The 21,602-nt window shown below is 33.9% G+C and overlaps 1 protein-coding gene across 1 annotated transcript in view; it reads right to left on the bottom strand.

The window, feature by feature from the left end:
* The window catches only part of Itga1 (integrin subunit alpha 1), a 152,959-nt gene that overhangs the window by 6,747 nt on the left and 124,610 nt on the right, over window positions 1–21,602 (bottom strand). The window contains exons 20-28 of the mRNA XM_026385972.2: window positions 21,197–21,277; window positions 17,826–17,902; window positions 14,859–14,948; window positions 13,410–13,512; window positions 9,887–10,000; window positions 7,415–7,519; window positions 7,166–7,270; window positions 6,120–6,212; window positions 3,916–4,032 (exon numbers count right to left, since the gene is read on the bottom strand). Coding sequence (XP_026241757.1) covers window positions 3,916–4,032; window positions 6,120–6,212; window positions 7,166–7,270; window positions 7,415–7,519; window positions 9,887–10,000; window positions 13,410–13,512; window positions 14,859–14,948; window positions 17,826–17,902; window positions 21,197–21,277 — 885 coding nt within the window. The remainder of the gene's footprint in view (window positions 1–3,915; window positions 4,033–6,119; window positions 6,213–7,165; window positions 7,271–7,414; window positions 7,520–9,886; window positions 10,001–13,409; window positions 13,513–14,858; window positions 14,949–17,825; window positions 17,903–21,196; window positions 21,278–21,602) is intronic.

The raw sequence follows: 21,602 nt of genomic DNA, 5'->3' as shown, positions 1-21,602 counted from the left end.
TGATCTAATCTAAAATGCTTACTACAAAGAAAAGGAAATCAAGGGTCTAGAGTTGTAACCTTTAACTCCACAAGTTTATGATAAACTATGGGAGGGAACAATATATTTTCAAAATAATGACTGGACACTTGTGGACTTAGAGGGTACAAATGGTCAAAAATAAGAACTTTCAGTTTACAGAAATTTTACTGGGGGCTCATGTCTTCCTCCATGCTAGAATCTAGTTGATGGTAGACGGGGAAAGAATGACAACAGAACAAATAAACATGAAAACAGTGATACATTTGCTTTCTGGGAAGACATATTTCTCCTTCCTATTTCTTTCAGTCAGCTAGAAGAGCTCTGGATTCACAAATCATTAAGCTCCTTGACTTGTGCCTGCATGTCCTGACTCAAAATAAGTCAGCCAAGGTTTTTCATAAAAGCAAGTGGTGAATTTTAAGACTTTCTCTTTCCTGTTCTGCCTGGCTTTTAAACTTCTTTCCTTCCTCTCTAAAGCCTCTTTGCTGCTATTCCTCCTCCTCCTCCTCCCCCTCCTCCTCCTCCTCCTCCTCCTTCTTCTTCACCAACTTTCCTTCTATACCCTAAACATATTATTTTAAAACTTCTCTTATCTAGACTTTTCTACCCAGCCAGTTTTATAAACATTATTTTTCTTTAAGGGAAGTTTGGTGAGCAGAGTGGAGATTAAGAGACCATAATATTTAGCTGCAAACTGGACTGGGCCAATCCTACCCAAACTCTTAGTAAGAAAACTAATTTTCAGCTTCCAGACTTCCCTGGGTGCATTCACTTAGCTTTCCTTTTTATATTATTAATGATCCTCTTTATATTTGTCCTAGTTTAAAACCCTATTTGATGAAACAGTCCCTGGCAAAAAGTAAGTGCTTAATGAATATATAGGAATGAATGTTGAATGAATAAATTCATTAAAAATATGTAAGAGACTAAAAATGATGAGAAAAGATAGTCTCCTCATCCACTAGGAAATATGTTCCAAGACCCCAGAGGATGCTGGAAACATAGATAATACTGAAACTTAGATACACTATTTTTTTCCCTATATGTAAACACCCACAATAAGGAGCACAGCAAGAGATTAACAACCATTACAACTAATAAAACAATGATAACAGTACACTATAATAAAAATCATGTCAAAGTATAGCATAATGAAAAGTTAAAACATCTTATTATACTGTACTGGACTCTTGGAACATGGCTGACTTGGGTAACTGAAAGTGTTAAAAGAGAAATTATGAATAGGAAAGGACTAATGTATTCACCACCCCCAATAAGTTATATTGGGTGAGGAACAAAGCTGTAGGATTAATAAATAAATCATCATAGGTGAGCCTCAGGCATCCATGTGAATTGAGTGTGGACAGGCATGTTTACTTTTTCACAGTTTCTCTGTGGACTGAATCATTTTACTTTACTGGGTATACTGGCCCTCAGCATTGGTGCCATATTTTACGAAAAATTCCTCAACTTACATAAACAAGGTTCCTCCCATCAATCATGATGTATATTAAGCTACAAAGATTTTGTCAAGTTTTAATTTCTGCCATGTGAACTACAAAGACACAGATATGGAGACTGTATCTTTTGGAATAGAATTGCTGCTTCAAGCGGAAACAGTAAGCACTAAATAAGAGCAAGTTCCCTTCCCTTCTACCTTAGAATCACAGATTTGTTTGCTAGGTCTCTCACTAAACCCACTGATCAAGCGAATCCAAAGTTCGTTAAACAATCTCCTTTGGGGCCTAAAATGAAGATCTCAGAAAAGATCAGAGTGTATCAACACAACCTTTATAGAATGGCAAAATGTGCTCATTTTACATTCATTCTTTTTTTTTTTTTCCAAACTAGAGAACAAAAACAGATGGATGAAGTTTGCCTTTGTCTGTCTTAAACTGAGTTTGAGGCCGGAGAGACCCATCCAAACATGAACTCTGGCTTTCCTTTTCCCTTGCCTGTGATGTCCTGAAACTCTTCAGGCAAAAGGCCTGCTCAGACTAGAAGATCAGGCTGGAGGAACACATTGCCTCACAGGTGCTTTTGAGTGACACTTCCTGTATTTCAAGCACAGCCAGTAAGCCAGCCCTTGGGTACCACAGTGTGGCAAAACCAGGTATTACAGCCAGAACACAGACACCTTGTGTAGTAAAAGGAAACACTGGATATAGGAGGTGGTGGAGTAGTTTGCCTTGGGGACTGTGCTAAAGGAAAGTCATGGATTTTATGATTGAATTAAATGCTACTGACTTACATCGTTAATGTGGCTTTGTCCATATTATCCTCTTGAGTGTAACCCCCAAAGAGAAAGTCACTCATCATAGCTGAGTTAGGAAGAGTTGGCAATTGAGTTGCTAATGAAGTAGGAGCAGTTGGTAATTCAGGGGGAGAGAAACTTTATATTTAAACTTTTCAGTTAAACAGTTTTGTTGCTCATGTACTAGAAAAAATGAACATGTAGCCACAATCTGTCTTTTTAACATAGTTTAACCATTTAACAACAACAACAACAACAACAAAAAGGTAAAAACAGAGTGGCATGTAAGTAAAAAAAACATTAAATTCAACTTTTCTATGGAATTTTATTCTCTAGTAAATTTATCCTAAAAATATCACCTTGGCTTGTTTGGAAATGATACAAAGCTATTTAAAAAGTTTTACATATCTTAGCCTAAGCAAAACTCCTATGTAAATATCCAAATTTATCTGATAGAAAATGAATGGTTACTTAGTTTTACAAAAGGATTTGAACTAAACATCTGTGAAACTTTTAGATCTACTTTACATTAACTAAATAGGTTCTCTATGCCTTACTCAGGCAAAAATTTATTACTTAAAACATGTTATCCCTGTTTATACATTAAAAAGTTTTTGATTTTTATGTGGCATATATACATAATGGAATATTACTCAGCAATACAAGGGAATAAAATCATGGCATTTTCAGGTAAATGGATGGAGTTAGAGAAGATAATGCTAAGTGAAGTTAGCCAATCCCAAAAAACCAAATGCCGAATGTTTTCTTTGATATGAGGAGACTGATTCAAAGTGGGGTAGGGAGGGGGAGTGTGGGAAGAATAGACAAACTCTAGATAGGGCAGAGGGGTGGGAGGGGAAGGGAGGGAGCATGGGGTAATTAATGATGGTGGAATGTGATGGACATTATAATCCAAAGTACATGTATGAAGACACAAATTGGTGTGAATATACTTTGATATATACAGAGATAGGAAACATTGTGCCCTATATGTGTAATAAGAATTGTAATGCATTCTGCTGTTATATATAAATAAAAAATCATAAATAAAAAGAAACCTATAAATGTGTGATTAGGAGAAGGTTTATCTTAACCATGAATCTACTACTTCTGTGTCCTTAGATTGACACAGGAATCCATTATTTTTCTTTTCCTATAAAAGTTTTATTCTGCTCTGTTTATAAAAGTAACATGTGCTTATTTAAGAATTTTAAATATTATATGGTTTCCTATAATCCTATCCTCTAGAAAGATTCTCTGGTATTTTGGATGTATATTACAAAATAAGTTTTTTTTTTCATTTACCACATGGGATCAAGTTATGTATAACATTTGAAATATCAGGGTTTAAAAACAATTTTGTGGTTGTAGATGAACAAAATGCCTTTATTTTATTTGTTTATTTTTCTGTGGTACTAAGGATTGAATCCTGTGCCTCACACATGCTAGGCAAATGCTCTGCCACTGAGCTTCAACCTCAGCCCCAAATAGCAGGTTTTTTTTTTTTTTTTAATCTTGGTCATCACTTTAATGCTTATTTCATTGCTATATAATACTGTATTCCACAGCATGAGTAAAACATAATGTATTTCACCAATTTACTGTTGATGGGTACAATACAGAGAAACTTTGACACTTACCTTCCACAGTGCCAATATGAGCAGCATTAACAGTAATAACCCAGCAAAAGCACTCAAGAGGATAACCCACAACGGCACTCTGCCTGGTAGCCCATCTTTGGATATTTGAATAGCAAGCTGAAAATTATTAAACAAGATGGTTAATGTCGATAAACACCTATGAGAACTACCAGAACATTGAGTTCTTGCAGGCTATAATTTTCTACCAAACAGTGTACTTAATCTCATTACTACCTACGGAGAAAACATTGGATTTTACATTTGAAAATGTCCTTCCTCTATTCTAAATCTCTAATCGGGTTAAATTTATTTGAAAAAGTTGTAATTTGTCTCTCAGAACTTTATACATAAAGAGAAAATTGTCAATGATCAGAATGCACAAGGGTAGGAGTGGATTTCTATTTACCCCAGGGAGAACCAAAGTATTGTATGTCTTGAAGAATAATAATAGACGATTGCACTATCACAATCATAGTTTAGTCTGGGGCATCATAAGTCATTGAAATAAAAACCCGAGTAGTCTCCTTATTCTAATACTCATGTGGTATAATTCTAATCATATGAAAAGATAATTATCAGACAATAAAATGCACAGATTTCAAGTATATAATAAAGTTTTAATATCCACCTCCAATGTGTTTTTATTATACCACACTTCTCTTCTTCTCTTCCAGATGAGTTAGCGCTCAGTCATCTGTAACTTAGAGCTTAACTCAAGAAAAGTGTGAAATGGATCATTTTCAGTACTCTGGCTATGCATACTCTCTCAGTGTGACACACAACCTCAATGAAACTTGTCTGCTCTGTGTCCCATCCCTTAGGCATCTGAAAAAAATAGCTTATGGTAGATATCAATGGCTAATAATAGCTCAAGATACTGTATTTGCTTATCAGAGAACATTTTAATTTCTCAACCTACAGGAGGATTAGGGTAGAAAAGGAAAGTAACTGGGGCGACATTTGCATATGGTGGATCTTAATCAGAATCCTTCCAGTCACTGCTGGTAGGTCACTACTGATGCACTGGGACACAGAGCTGGAAAGAACAGAGATGTACCCAGAAATCAGGCCACCAGGACAGACTTTAAACACATCTAACACGATCCCTTGAATTTACAGATGTGGAAGCTGTCATATGAATATGATCAGTGGCTTCCCCAAGATCACAGTTACAAAATGATCACTTGAGTAATTTTATCAATGTAGGTAAATTTTTACATTTTTCCTTTAGGCTGAAGCATAGAATCAATATCTCCAGGGGGAATATTTAACTAACATTTAGGGGAAATAAGGCTATACAATTTCAACACAACATATTTAGGAATCAAATGTACATTTTTGCAATATAATCACACTCATATTTTCCAGGTTTTAGTGAAATGCTGATTTTGTGTGGAACAACTTTGCTCTTTACATTGATCAGGCTAAGTGCTCTATATGAAGTGCAAGCATTATGTACAGGTATTTTATTTTTCCTTAAGGGTATATGTTTAGCAGTTTGTTGATACTGAAATAGTTTGAAATAGGTGATGTTACAAGAATAGCAGAATGGCTCGGCTTGTGTGGTGCTGTTTATCCATATAGGGTATTTAAATCGTCCCAGGACAAGGGAAGGGAGTATGCAAAGGTGACTTTGTTCATAACAGCACAATTGTTCTTATTTCATAAAATGAGAAGGGAAAAAAATTCAAACTTCTGTTTTTACCAAGGACTCAACCTGAATTTTCATTAGAATTTGCCATCTCATTTTTGCTTCCAATTTCCAAATGCCGTAATGAAGAAAACTTTAACAATTTCATATGTATTCCTGGACAGTATAAATGTACTTTCTATAAAAAGAAGTTACTTTTTCAGGTGTGCTCTTCATCTGTCTGCTACATTTTGTAATGCCAGGTTTTAAAGAGGAAAGTCACAAATATATCATTTGTTATCAAGATGAAAGTGAAAACATCCATTTACTGTGCTAGTTAGAAGCAATAAAGTCAAAGGAGACATCTTAGTTGTAAATATCTTGATTTCCCCAGTCTCTTAAGAGGAAGAACAGGACTGAAATCCCAGTTGACATCAAGGTAGTATGAAGCAAACAGTAAGTCACTTAGTGACAACAGTAGCAGTCACTTTACGGTCTATAAGAAATTATAAGTCATGTTGTCACAAAATATGGTGTGAAATACATTGTGTTCAAAACTTAGAGCTATACTTACCTCTCTTTTTTGGTTGCTACTACTTAAAACTAGTGATGTATTTTCACTTTGAAGTTCTCCTCTTACTGTAAGATTTAAGCTGGAGAAATGTGTCTGTAAAGCAGATTAGATTTGTTTTTAACACATTATGCTAATTAAAATGATAGCTAGTCATGCTTGAGCAGTCCAATGATTAAAGTTGTGATTTTTCCAAGAGATTAAAAACACTGATTTTGCTAACTTTCAAATGGAGTTGGTAGTATCCACTGATGACTGGGTACTTACCCTTCCTCCTTTGCCTCCCCAAATTCTCATTTAGATCCTTGTTTTTGAGTGGAAAAAAAATTCCAAATAATTTCCATTCTGAGTTTTCCTTAGAGATATGAACCTCAAATTCTGCATACTTTTAATGTAGCCAGTCATGAAATAGCTAAACTCTGATAGTAAGATTTATATGTATGATTATACATGAAATTGCCAGTATTCAACAGTTCTTGACTTATAAAATTAGCAACTTAATATGATCAAACCTGAAAAAATTTTTGCAGAATAAACTACGTACTTCTGGAGAGAAATAATACAAACTATAATAAACTATGTTTTAAAGTAGCTTGTTATCAGATGGATTTGGCTTTATCAGGGGTTAAAATGCCCTTCAAAATTTAGTTTCATGGAATGAAACTGATAAAATGCAATGAGTCCTTATGTATGGAAACTCTATCCTTCCTTAGTGGTGTCAAGGATTGTCACTCATTGGGTTCTTAGTAAGATCAATGGAAGCTTCAGTAATGGAAAGGTATTCATCTTCCATGAGGCAAAGAAAAGAGTTATGTAATTGAAGAAAGTCTATATCTGGAAGGGGAACATCTGAAGATTACTTAGTTATTAACAAACAGGAAGATGAAACTCACACAGTGGCTAAGTAGAGCTGGGCTTAGATGGCAGCCTTGGGGACTTCTAATCTCACATTCTTTTTATAGTAGTACTGTGCTTTGAACAAACACACACGTCAAACAAATATTTGTTGATGTGAATCAATGATTGCAAAGATCAATGTGAGTACTTACTTTTATAAAAGTTGGTTTCCACAGGATCAGTGAAACATTAACTTGGCTAATGTCAGAAGGCACGAGATTACATGTGATTGTAGCAAGTTTACATGTACTGCAGTCCTGTTGTAATGTTCAGAGGTTCAAGTTAGTGTTTTTACCAACTGACCAAAGACACTATATTAAAAAGATTTCAGATGGATATTTCTAGTTGATATTGAATTTATTCACTCAGAAAATCTAAGGTCAAAATAGCACTTAATTTACCAGAAGTGTGCCTCGTTTGAGATCTTCAGATTTTGATATAATCATTTTCTTTCCAGAGTTGATACCAAGAGGATCCTCAAGGCTGTGGGGTCTGCAGTTTGCATTCTAAGAAATAAAAATATTTCTTTTAAAAGAAAATGACAAATGTGAAGGGGGAAAACAAATTGGCACTGTAATGTGAAGAATCTGTGAATAACAGCCATTGCCATGTATTAAAGATCCACCTTTCCAAGTGTGCAGGATTGAAGAGGTTGTTCAGCACCAGCCATATATTCCCACGCCCAGATAATGATTACTGTTACCATGGCACTTTTGAATTGTAATGGATTCAAGTAAGGTTGCTATGGAAAAGAAAGGATGCGAGTAGCATTTGCTATTTTATAAATAACACACTCAATGGTTGATTGTTTTCTTCAAAGATTAGCTTGCAAAGTCCCATAATACAGAAAGAAAAAATTTAAAACTCTACTGAGGAAAAAGTGTTAGCATTTCTTCTTCATTGTGATGGCTCATATGATGACTTAAGAAGCAGAATTGGAAAGAGAAGAACTTTCATTTTATTTATGTTTTGAATACCTACTCACTAAAGGAAAGACATTTAATTTATGTGGGAGACACATATAAATGCCAGCCCTCCAGATATTAAAATGCTGCTACTTTAAGATAGTGATGTTTGCATCATCTTTCTGGACTTAATTTAATAAGTCTAATAAACCTTTTACTTCCCCAGAACTCTCTGCTTTTTTGATAAAAGGTAATAAGGATAAAAATCCATAAGTAGTACAAAAACTACATAATTTTGATTTCTCTCTAAATTGTCACAACCCTGTGTTTTTGGATTAAAGGGGAATTCTAGAGGCTTATTCTTTCCTTGCCCTTAGGAAAACATTTAAATGATTACAATGCTACTTCTTGCTTATGGGAATAGCTTAATTTTATAAGATGTGTGAAAATAAGTCAAACCCTGAAATCACGTATTCATTAATTTAATACTTTGATTTTCTATGTTTTAGACACTATGCCATAGTAACTCCTATGTAGTCTCATTCAAGGATATACATACAAAAAGGAGTACAAGGAATGAAACCACCATTTGACCCAGCTATTCCACTTCTCAGTTTATACCCAAAGGATTTATAATCAGTGATGCAGCCACATCAATGTTTATAGAAGCTTAACTCACAATAGCTAAACTATAGAACCAACCTAGATGCCCTTCAACAGATGAATGGATAAAGAAAATGTGGCATATATACACAATTTAATATTACTCAGCCTTAAAGAAGTATGAGATTATGGCATTTGCAGGTGCATGAATGGAGCTGGAGAATATAATGGTAATAAAATAAACCAATCCCCCAAATCCAAAGGCCAAATGTTTTCTCTGATATGCAGACACTAACAATAAGGGGCACAAGAGGGGGTGGGGGAAACTAGGGAAAAATAGAGTTACTTTGGATTAGGTAGAGGGGCATGAAGGAAGGGGAGGGGTATGGGGTTAAGAAGGATAGTAGAATGAATCAGACATTATTACCCTATGTGCATATATGACTACATGACCAGTGTGATACTAAATCATTTATAAGCAGAAGAATGAGAAATTATACTCTATTTATGTATAAAGTGACAAAATGCATTCCACTGTCATGTATAACTAATTAGAACAAATAAAAAATAAAACAAAGAAGAGTACAATATTACAATTGTTTGGGATAAGTGAGTTAACAATATTGCACTATTTTATGTGCAGCTCTGCTTATTTAGGAAGCATTAATAAGTCTCTTTACAAGAGTTATTTGACACCATATACAAACTTAAAGGATAACACACATTTTAGGCATAAATAATTATTTAAATATACTCTAGCACAGTGAACAATGATCCTAAGAAGAGATGCCCAAGTCCTAGTACTCCAAACATGTGAATATGACTTTATTTGAAAATAGAATTTGCAGATGTAATTAAATTAAGCATCTTTAGATGAGAACATCTTAGATTTCAGGTGAGCCCTAAATCCAATGATAGTGTGCAGAAACAGAGACAGAAGAGTATGGGCCCATGTGAAGACAGAAACAGAGACTGGAGTTAGGTTTCCAGAAGCCAAGGAATGCCAGGATTTGCCAGTAGCCACTGGAGGCTAGGAGAGATGGCACAGAACAAATTCTCCCTCACAGCCTACATAGGTCAACAATGTCAATACCTTGACTTTGAACTTCTGGCTTTCAAAATGGTGGAAGAATACATTTCTGTAAATTTTAATCACTGATTTTTGGTAATATTTTACAGCAGCCTTAGAAAATTAATACATCTATGGAGTAACCAGTGGAAGTTACTATTATTTTTAATTTTCTGAATGCCTCTTCAGATTGCTTTGGTAAAACTCCTTATCACAAGTGGCCTGCAGAACAAAAGGCTTAATACAAGTTGGAGAGGTAACAGTAATGAAGTAATTCTAAGGCACATATGACTTACACCAGAAGAAGACCAACCAGTCGGGTACAGCACAGGGTAACCATCTGATGTCAAATTGGGAAATGAAATTGACAGCGTAAGTCCTGGCAATGGAAAATGTCCTCTTTTTTTAATCTATGGGGGGAAAATAGAGAGGTAATCATTTCTTTTTCTTTCAACTGCATCCTCTCCATTTTCTGTAGGACTATGGTTTTAAATTGATGGATTAAGATGTGCAATAATTTGAATCCCCAAATGAATGCAGTTTTTGTCACTATACGGAGAAATAACTTACTAAGCAAGAAAATAAGGATGTTTTATGGTCTTATGGATTAGCTACAATCATGTTGTTTCTTTATTCTTCACTCTTAAAATAATACTGGGATTAATAAAAATCAAAATTGAAGAATCATCTCTTGTCACACCTGTTGTACTTTCTATTATAACAACTTTTTTTTTCCTTTTGTAGCTGTGAAGGAAAGAGACCATTTGCCTGATATAATTTACAGTATGTTTGGTTTTCTTCATCCAGTTGGTCATAATCACCCAAAGCCATAAGTCATCCTTCACCCTGGCTCAATGGGCTCTGCCTCCACTGCCCACAAACCAGATCCCCATATGCTTCCCTTCACAGTTCAGTCCCCAGATAGAACTATCGTGTCACTGGCTGTTCATAATCTGGACTGATGAGAGTCCAATTGACTTTCATCTTAATCTGTTTTTAACCACTACTGCAGAATTCCCATTTGATATCACACTATACCATCAGTAATGAGGGCAGCTTATTGGGAAGGATGGGCAGGATGATGTTCAGCAGACAACTGGACCCTATCCAGAATCTCTGTCCATATAGAAGGTACAATTGGGTTGTGACCACCCCATGCAGTGGCCCTTCTTCCTTCCACACAAGCATGATCTCTGCATCCTAAGTCCTCTCTGTGATCTCTCTGTGAAACTAAGAGGAGGAGCCACTTGGTTTCCATAGATAGATGTCAGAAAATCCACAGACCTACCTCACTAAGTCTCCTAGACCAAGAGCTACTCAGATCTGGAGCAACTCCCTGTGGGGCTGAAGATTAAAAATATCCTTTAATCCTAGATTCTGGAGATTCCCAATCAGCTGTGCCTGGCCTCTTGAAAAGGAACATGCTCCCCAACTCTATTGTATGAAAATATGCCTGCTCTTGCCTCACATGGCCTCCCCATTTGAATTTCATCTGTTTCCTGATATTTAGTCTGAAATCATGAATTCTGTTATTATTACTTGTTTTTTTTCTTACTAAAAGTGTTCCTTGTGAAAACATTGAAAAAATACTGAAAATGAGCAGAAAATAAAAGTTTCTTACAGTTAAAATATCTTGGCAATATTTTAGTGTATAAGTTATCTGCTTTTATTATTTGCATGTAATTATATTTTGTAAAATTTTCATCACATAAAAACAAAATTTTCTATACAATGTAAAATTTATTATGATTGGCATTTGGAGAATATGATTTTTAATAGCTAAATAACAACCACAATACCAATATTTGTTGCTAACTACATGATACTCTACTGTGCTAATGATCTTATTTACATTATTGCTTTAACCTTTTTAATAACCCTAGGAGGTAGATTCCCTTGTCTTTATTGTATCTATGGGGTAACAAGGTTAAAATGAGAATAAAATAATTTACAAGGTCACAGAGCTGGTAAATAGCAGAATTCGGGTTTTGTACTCAAAAAATGAGTACAAATATATATTTATATTAAGCTGTCTCTCAAGTGAACATATCATATTCTCTTCACTAAATACTTGGTAATTTAAGTAATTCATGATTTTAAGCTTTTATATTGTGTCCTGGTTTAATTTTTAAACTATTATGAATAATTTGTTAAGAATGTCACTGAAATCGTTGTACACCAATTAGTTCCTAGGGAAAATTCCTAGCAATAAGTTTACTGGGTCTCATCTAAAAATGTTCTCTCATTTTCATTCCATTAATTCAGTTCTAGAATTTATCCCAGCAAAATAATCAGAGAGACACAAAATGATTTATGCTTAGGGATATTCTTAACAATGTTCTTTTTATCAACACTATTTATGATAGTTAGGGAGTGCCTATTTCAAATCTGGACCCTAATAAGTTACAATATATAAAGATCTACAACGTTCCGTTTCTCTAAAAAAAAATGTACCAGAATCAAATAGAGGGGTTGGCCTTCATGCTAATTCCCAAGGTATAGCTTGTCACAGCAATTCCAGCAAAGAGTGCAAATAAAAACAATTAAATTAATCTTGAAAGAATACCTTGTTTCCATTTTGTAAGAGAACTTCCTTTTTTATTATTGGCAATTACCAAAAATATAGGGACTATCTTCATTTCTAATTATGTTGCATCATTTAATTGAGTATTACTTTTTCCATAATATTAACTTAAGTCCATACATGTAAGTAAGTGTTACGTTAAAAACAAAACAAAACAAAACAAAACCTCCATGATTGTTTGCTACAGTGGCTAGGAAAAGTTTGTTGTGAAGAATTCAATAGAAGAAATAAGTGTTGTAGTGGAAATCATCACTTAGTGGGGAGGTAGTACTGTTATGTTTGGTTGTGAGGTGTCTCCCAAAAGCTCACGTGGGAGACAATGCAAGAGGGTTCAAAGGGGAAAGGACTGGGTTGTAAGACCCTTGCCTTAACCTAGTCAGTAAATTAATCACCTTTTGGGATTAATTGAGTGGTAACTGAAGGCAGGTGGAGTGTGGCTAGAGGAGGTAGGACATTGGGGGGATAGCTTTGGGGTATATATTTGTATCTGGCATGTGGAATCAGTCTTTCTCTTTCTCCCTCTATCCTTTCTGATCACCATGTGAGCTGCTTCCCTCTGTCACACTCTTCCTCCATGATGTCCTGCCTCACCTTGAACCCTGAGGAATGGAACCAGCCTCATATGGACTGAGACCTCTGAAACTGAGAGCCCCTAAATAAACTTTTCCTCTTCTATAGTTCTTCTAGTCAGGTCTTTCAGTCGCAGCAGTGAAAAAGCTGACTAAAACAAGTGCCAACATCATTAATTTACAGTGTAATGCATATAAAGGGTAGTGGTGTGCAGAGTGAGATATTTATTGAATAGAGAAAAATGTTACAAAGATAATTTTAAAATAATCAATTTTTGTAATAGTCATAATTATTAAAAATATGTTTTTCTCAATCATACTAAAACTAAACAAATTCTACAACTTGTATTTAGGAATTAAGACTGGACAATTAATAGGTAGTATCTATTAGGTTCCATGGTTTACTTTTTTTCTAAGAAGTCATTCTAAATTACTGTGCCTTATTGTGAGAAAATTAGAAACATAGATATTTAAAATTGATTTGAAGTATAATTATCAATTTAAATAAAAATTCTTTAAAATAATGAAATTATAAAGAAAAATATTCTTGGATCTAGAGATTAAATGTTGGAAATGTGTTATTTTAATATGTGTGTTTGTTAACATCTTAAATCATAAATTTACAAATAACACTTTTAGGATTTTTACTCAGAGATAATTTCTTACCAAATAGAATATGTTAATTTCATTTCCAATATCCTCAGTAGAATTAATAACTTCAGGGACAGTCTCATTGGCCGGAATTAAAATATGGTATTCACTTGCAGAGCTTTAAAGAATTAAATTAGAAAAATAAAATACAACAAATTAAACATTTATTTAGCTTTATTCTTTTCTTTCTTTATAACATGTCATCACAAAAATTCTTAAAAAGAGTTTAATCAAAGAAGAATTCTTCTACTCAAAAATTCAAAATCAAATTTCTAGGAAGGTGAGAATAATTATAAAATTTAGTTAAATAATCATTAATGCTTATTTGCTAAACTATCTATAACTTTTTAAATAAAATTTCATTGTTGAGTGAAAAGTTTCCATGAATTCACCACTATTTATATTTAGTGAAAACAACAAGCTAAAGTTTGGAATTTTTAGTAGTGTGAAATTTTAAGCAGGATTGACAAAATGTTTTCCTTTTCACATTTTAAAGTCCTATATTTAATACTAAACTTTAAAGTTTCATACATATTATCATGGTCTTTGGATGAACTTGGTGGAACTTAGGAATATATCTTAAAAAGCACTTTAATGAAGAGAAAGCAAAAATATTTACAAGTGTTGATCAAAATTTTATTTTAAATAAGTGGAAAAATCTTAGGAAAATCTGTGTACCAAAAGAAATAGATACAACACAATAAAAATCAGCCAACAGAATTTAAATGCCAAGAAATGTAAGCAAAATCTATGAGTATATTCTATAATCCTTATGTTTGTGGTATTTTATTAGTTAAGACAAAGTTCCATAGAAGATGAATTAACAAAATCTTTAGACTAAACTGAACTTGACATTGATTCTTATGCATTTTGTATGCATTGCACATATTTAATCAGCAAAAGCTTGAAGTTCTGCTTAAGCAAGGGAATTTATAGGGGAAAGTTTGCCAATATGATTGATATTTGGATAGATAAGAAGTTCTTTTAAGAGAAACAATGAATTATGAATAGGGAAGGAATAAATGTCTCATCAATGAGATATGCTTTAATCTTGTATGTTTGGAATTGGCAGGCTTATAGGATTCCACGGGATGAGAAGGATGGCCAAGAATTATGTTGCTGAATCCTCAGAAAACACTATATTTTGTGAAGGTCTTCTAGATCTTTGGCTTGCATTTAAGAGTTAAGACTGGATTGTTAATGTGATCCAGTATTACTGCACCTCATATTTTGGGGTATTTAGCATATAGGTTCTGAAATGTTAGGGTACATGGCAATTACCTGGAAGATTTATTTAACATGAATGTTGGGCACATCCTCAAGAGTTTCTGACTGGGGTGGGGCTTGAGAATGTGACTCTCTAATAAGTCCCCAGATGATGGTATGTTCTTAGCTGGAGACCACACCTCTAGAAACACTGGGTCAATAGAAAAGCATTGATATATAAATGTGATTTCCACCTACCTGTAAAATTGTAGTCCCACTTCATATTTTACTGGGATAGAAATATTTGCTTCATTATCAGAAAGAGTTTCAGGAGGTTCTTCACTGTCACTAGAAAATGCAGAGTACATTCAGACAAGTCATTAAACTGTTGATTATTGAGAGACACTTCTAAGCATTTGAAAGACAAGTTTATAATGGCAAATAAAAGCATAAAAGAGTAGAATTATTGATTATTTTTTAATCAGGGGGAGGAGGGAGATCAGAGATGGGTACTGTTAAAAGTTTCCAAGTTGATGCTGATGTGCAGCTACAGGTGAAAAACCGCACTGATTTTATCCCTTGTTTTTCAAAAATTCTGTGATAATAATAATGAGGAATCCCAAGGGTAATTGTTTAAAAATTCACAGATTGGTGGGCTTCTCTTCTACAAATGTGGATTTAATAGGTCTAAGTTGGGGCACAAGAATTTGTTTTTTTTGACACAAACCTCCCTGATTTATTTATCATAGATGAGGACTTTGCAAAGGAACACAACTAGGGTCACACAGCTGAGTAAATCTAAAATCTTGTTTTCTACTTTATACTCTTTCCACATAGGTACATATTATTTGTAAAGCACTTGTTTAGTCCCTTGATTTTGGTAATAATTTTAACTATGTATGTAAATACACATATATATGGGTACACACATAAATGAATGTGTATATCTCATTAGTCTCATATTAGTGCTCATTAAAAAGCATGTATAAGTGATAATACTTATATGGCCAGAGAATGAAATTGGTCTTAGAAGTTGGTACGTTTGGTGAAATTATTTAATCTCTCTGTCCTTTAGTTTCTTCATCTATAAAATGGAGACTTGAGCATTAAATGATTAATATATGGTGATTAAATGAATAAGAAGTTTAAAGAGCTTAGGACTGTGCCCAGGACAGAGGAAATATCCCATAAGTATTATATTTCATTGTTATTATCACACACACCTGTCCATCAACTGACCAAGCACGTGGCACACTGTCTCCCAGAATGTGCAACAGCACCTTTTAAGGCCTCTGCTTATTCCCAAGTGTATATAATGGCTTTGTGTGAGCAACAGGGGAGCAAAGGCTGTGCGCTACCTTGGATTATAGGTACTAGCATCACTGAACTTTTACTGTGAATGGCTCCCTTCTTCTACCCACAGTGTAATTAAATTCATCTTCCTAAGAAGCAGCTCTGAACACGTGACTTAACTCTTTGAAACTTTCTGAATCCTTAAGACCTATTCAGTTAAGAAAGACATGGCTTTTACTCATAATAAATCTCTTGCATAAAATGCTAGGATGCACGTTTAATTCCCATTACTACATGACGTATTACACGTTTTCTGCATATTTCAGCTAAAATTGATTACCAGTATTCCTCAAATTGATCAACTGGTTTGCCTTTGAGTTTTCACTCAAACTGTATATTTTGCCTATAAATGTTCTACCTAATTCTATTCACCAACATCTCTGAAAAATGCTATCCATCCTTTAAGGTCTTCCTGATTTTAAATTTTCTTGATAAAATTTTCTTAGTTTGTCATTACTAAATAGATATAATTTCACCCTTTGTTTTTTCTGTAACACATGAACACATGGTTTATATTTCTATAATGGATTTTCCTTACTCTAGCATATATTATAAAAATTTTATACTAATCTTAACCTGTATTGTAATATTCACCCCAAAAGGAGGTTTGTGCCTGTAGTAATTTTTGTATTTCTTGCACTGATTAACTGAATATCTTTTCTATAATAGATGTCAAAGAAATATTTGTTGAATTGAAGTGAAATGAACATAGAGAAATAATATATCCATTAATTCATTTTTGTCATTTACTCAGGGCTATGGTTTGGATAAGAAGTGTCCCCCAAATGCTCCTGTTAATGCAGGACTATTTAGAGGTGAAATGATTGGATCGTGAAGGATGTAAACCTAATCAGTCCATTCTAGTTTGAAAGGACTGGCTGGGTGGTAACCATAGGCAAGTAAGGCATGGCTGGAAGAGGTGGGTCACTAAGGGTGTGCCCTAGAAGGGTTGTTCTTCTTGTGGCCCTTTCCTCCCCGCCCCCACTTTCTTTCTCTTTCTCTCTGTGCTTCTTGACCCCATGATGAGCTGAGCAGCTTTCCTCCATTGGGCCCTTTCCCCACATGAAGTATTATCTCAATTTGAGCCCAGAGCAATGGAGTCAGCCATCTCTAGACTGAGACCTTGGAAACCATAAGTCCCAAGGAAGCTTTTCCGCCTCTCAATTGTCCTTGTCAGGTATGTTGGTCACAGTGATACAAAACGCTCAGTTATTCCCCATCTACTTAGTTACTAGTTACCAGGAATAAAGCAACAGAAGACAGAACTTATTTTCAATGAAGGCGGTAAAATGGATAATTACACTTAGAAGAAAGTTAATCCATTCTTTTAATTTCCTTATTAGTCTCTCCCTTTTTTAGCCCCTCCCTTTTTTAGCCTATGTGTTCTATGATAACTTTCAGAAACTTTGACTGATTTGGATAAAATTTATAAAGCACAAAGGGTGTCAGAAAACTTTAAGTCTGTTTAATGATTTAGTTGATCTTGAAAGCCAGTAAATGTTTCAAAATTAGATCCTGTAAAATTTTAAATGAATTTAAATAAAATTTGGCAGATGTGTTGTTGAATTGAAGTGAAATGAACATACAGAAATAATGTACAGTACAATATACAGTATATATATAGTATAATATACAGTACAATAGTGTAACCAATAATTTAATCCATTTAATTAAATTATTTTTATTAAATTTTTTTTTATTTTTGTAAATTGATAGTATTTTTGTGAAATAAAATGGTCATGGTTTTCTACTTCTAGTGATCTCATATAGGTTATAAGGAGCTGCTAGCGAGTCTCTAAAGCCAAATATTCTAATTTCATGAAAGAAATTATAGACAAACATATAAACACGTTCATACACACATATACCAACCTTGTTGTACTTAGATGAATGGTCATATTTTCCGTGAGGTAAGATGTATTAAACTGAAATAATATTTTGAAGGTTACCTATGAAATAAAAATATGTATCCTCAGTGACAGATAATATTTATTTTGATTCAAAATATTCAGTTTGCTTAAATGTATTACCCAAATTTAAATTATAAAATTTATATCTTATAAAATAAAACTTTATCCCATCTCAAAAATATATAGAATAAGATATGACACACATGTGTTTTAAAATGTAAATATGTAATATGCTTTGCATATTGCTGTGTTCTGAATGTTTGAATTCTCTTAAACTAATGTGTTGAAACCTAATGACCAATGTTACTGTATTAGGAGATGGGGAGGCAGTTAGGTCGTGAGAACCCGCAGGAATGGGATTGGTGACTGTACAAAAAAATCATCCAGAAAGCTGCATTTCTCTATCTGAGGATGCAATGAGAGGATTCCTTCTCTGACTGAGAATTGAACCCTCAATAGACAGAATTTACCAGTGTCTTGATCTTAGATTTCTCAGCCTTCATAACTGTGAGAAACAGATTTCTCATTTATATGGTACACAATTTATGGTATTTTGTAATAGCAGTCTAAATGGACTAAAACATGAAAAACTATTGACTTTATGCACTTTATTGAAATATATTAGTAAAAATATATTAGTATAAAATATTTATACTAACCATAAATCATTACCACAAAGACACATTCTATTTATTATGTTCCATAGTTTACCAGATCACAATGACAAAAAATAATGCAATTGTGAAATGGTCATAATTAAAACTTTTTTAGTATGGAAACTTTAAGTACCAGCAGCCATCTACACATAGTCATTATCAAATAGGGGGAAAAAATACTTGGATTCACTAGTTTGATATTGTAAATTTTTTTGGACTACTAAGGAATAATAAGAAGCAAATGATAAGAAAAGCTTGGCTATTTAGAAGAAAGAAAATTATAAAGAAAAATGAAAAATTTTGTTTGTAATAGATTGTATAGTTAAAAAATACGTAAGAAGAATTGGAAAATGATTTTGCTATACAAACATTCTGATACAGGTAATTGACTTCTAAGAAAGTTTGCCTGAATGTATGGACTACGTAGTATATGACTCTTAATAAACATCAACAGGAAGACCAAAACCAAAATTATTTCTTCAAAGAAATATGTCACTTTCTGTATAATAGTTCAAGAGAACTCATTAGTAATGCTTATTAAATTATATTTATCAAATTCAAAGTTAATCTTGTTTTATGCTAAAGTATTTTAGAATTTAGTCCAGCAAAGTAGAAAGTCCAAAATATACAATTAATAGAAAATACCCCAAATTTTATCTTTGTGATTCAGGGAGAAGTTTTGATTTTTAAAGCCCTGGTAATCAATTTAGGAACCATTCATAGAAAGAAAGGCAAATGTCAAAGATTTTCTTGGTTATACCACATCATGTATGAAGTTCTCTTTTATATTTTCTCCTTCTAAATATTTGATTTACATTGAAAATTGAGGAACAAAAAGTTCCTCTAAGAAGAAAAATGTCTGAAGTCTTATCCTTTCTTTAAAATAGAAAAATTCCAGTAGACCCTTGACTGGGCAGGCTTGAACTACAATACACAAAGGGTCACATTATCTAGGTGGCTCAGCTAGAGCCCTCTCCTCCCTTTCCTTAATCTCCATGAATAGATTTGGCATGTGAATCTTCTTTGCATTCTTGATGAGTCTTTGCACCTAGGAGAAGATTCTAGAAAAGCAGTGAAGTGAAAGAAACTGCTTATTGCACACCACCTGATCTTAAAATGCTTAAATGGAAAATCTAGATCTTATAATCAAAGTGCATTCTAAGCGTAAAGCCAAAGTCAAGATGGATTTCAGATTTTCTTCCCATCTCTCTATGGATAGCATAAGAGATACTTTGATTCACACTTGCACCCTAAGCAGCAAGGAATTGCTGAATACAGGGGAAAAATGGTTAAGAAATTCAGTGGGGGAAATGAATAGCCTTTTCTCAAATGTTTTGGGGTCACTAGATATTTTTAAATAAAGAATGCATTGGACTCATTCCTTACATCCTGCACAAAAGTTTCTCAAAATGGATCGTATACCTAAATATAAGAGCTAAAATTATAAAACTCTTGGAAGAAAACATGAAAAACATTCCTGACCTTGGATCAGGCAAAGTCTTCTAAGACATGACACAAAAGCCTGAGGGACATAAAATTAAATAGAGGGACACAAAATTAAATAGATAAATTGGACTGCATCAAAATTTAACAAAAGTTTTGTTCTTCAAAGAAAGTGAAAAGACAACTGACAGAATTCACAAATCATATATGTGATATGGGGCATGAATGTAGACTATCTGATGAACTCTTACAACTTAATAATCCAAAAGACAACTCAATTCAAAAATGGATGAAAGAGCCGGGCATGGTAGCACATGCCTGTAATGCAGAAGCTCAGGAAGCTGAGACAGGAGGATTGTAAATTCAAAGCCAGCCTCAGCAAAAGTGAGGTGCTAAGTAACTCGGTGAGAGTGATCTCTCAATGAAATACAAAATAGGGTGGGGATATGGTTCAGTGGTTAAATGCCCCTGAATTCAATCTGCAGTACCCTTCCCTTTACCTTCCTCCTCCCCAAAAAAAGGATAAAAAAATTTTAACACACAATTCTTCAAATACTATATACATGTGGCCAGTGTGCAATAAAATGATGCTCAAACCTATTAAGGAAATACAAAACAAAATCATAATGAAATATAATTTCACACCCATCAAGATGACTATAAAATACATTAATAATGTGGAGAAATTGGAACCCTCAACCATTGCTGGTGGGAATGTAAAATGGTATATCCATTCATCTACTGTAAATTTGTCTTGGTGCTTAAATTTCACTTATGCAATACTTACTTTTGAGTTTTTTCTTAATCTACTTGGACTATTATAACAAAATCCTTGGCTTGAAAAATTTATAAACAACATAAATGCTTTGCTCACAGTTTTGGAGACTGGCAATTCCAGAGCAAACCACTAGAAGATTAGGAATGAGGGTCTGTTCTCTGTAGACTGTGGCTGCTATGTAACCCCAGATGGTGCAAGCAACAAACTTCTTTTAAAGCCACTAATTCCCAAAGCTCACTTCTTAATTCTATCACACTGGGGATTAAATTTCAACCTAAGAGTTTTAGGAAGATACAAACATTCAGACCATACCAGATTTGAAGCTGAAAAGGATTGAATTCAACCTTTTTCATCCATATCGTCCTAAACTCCCATTAGAAGGATTTATATATTTGGCTTTGAGCATATCATTTTTCATATCCAATTGCCACATGTGTTTTTTTATAAACTGCTCACCATTTCTCCTCTTCTTAGGAAAGGATATCCAACTTTACATGTGATATTATGATGGGATTCACAACTATCTTTTTGGATGCCCTAGAAAGAGAAATTAAAGAGAAACAGAGTAGAGAAGCAGGTGAAGTATTTGAGCTTAAACTTCTTATTTTAGAATTTCCCCAGCTGTGTCTTGGTGACATCCTTGCCAAGATTTGTCTCTATTTAGCTGGAGGAGCCAGCACTCTGGGACGACCTGTTCCATAGTCCATGAAAATCTGAAAATTCATTTGAGGGTGCTTGAAAGACAACACACATCTCACTATCTTTCCCAAATCCTCATTTGGAAAATGAGACCACTGATAACATTTACTTACAGGTGATTGTAGTACCGGGCAAAATAATACTGGACTGCACAGAATAGCCC

Source organism: Urocitellus parryii, chromosome 1 (genome assembly GCF_045843805.1).
Source record: "Urocitellus parryii isolate mUroPar1 chromosome 1, mUroPar1.hap1, whole genome shotgun sequence".
NCBI lineage: Eukaryota > Metazoa > Chordata > Mammalia > Rodentia > Sciuridae > Urocitellus > Urocitellus parryii.
Note: the sequence above shows the minus strand (reverse complement) of the source record. Positions and strands in the feature narration are given on the sequence as shown.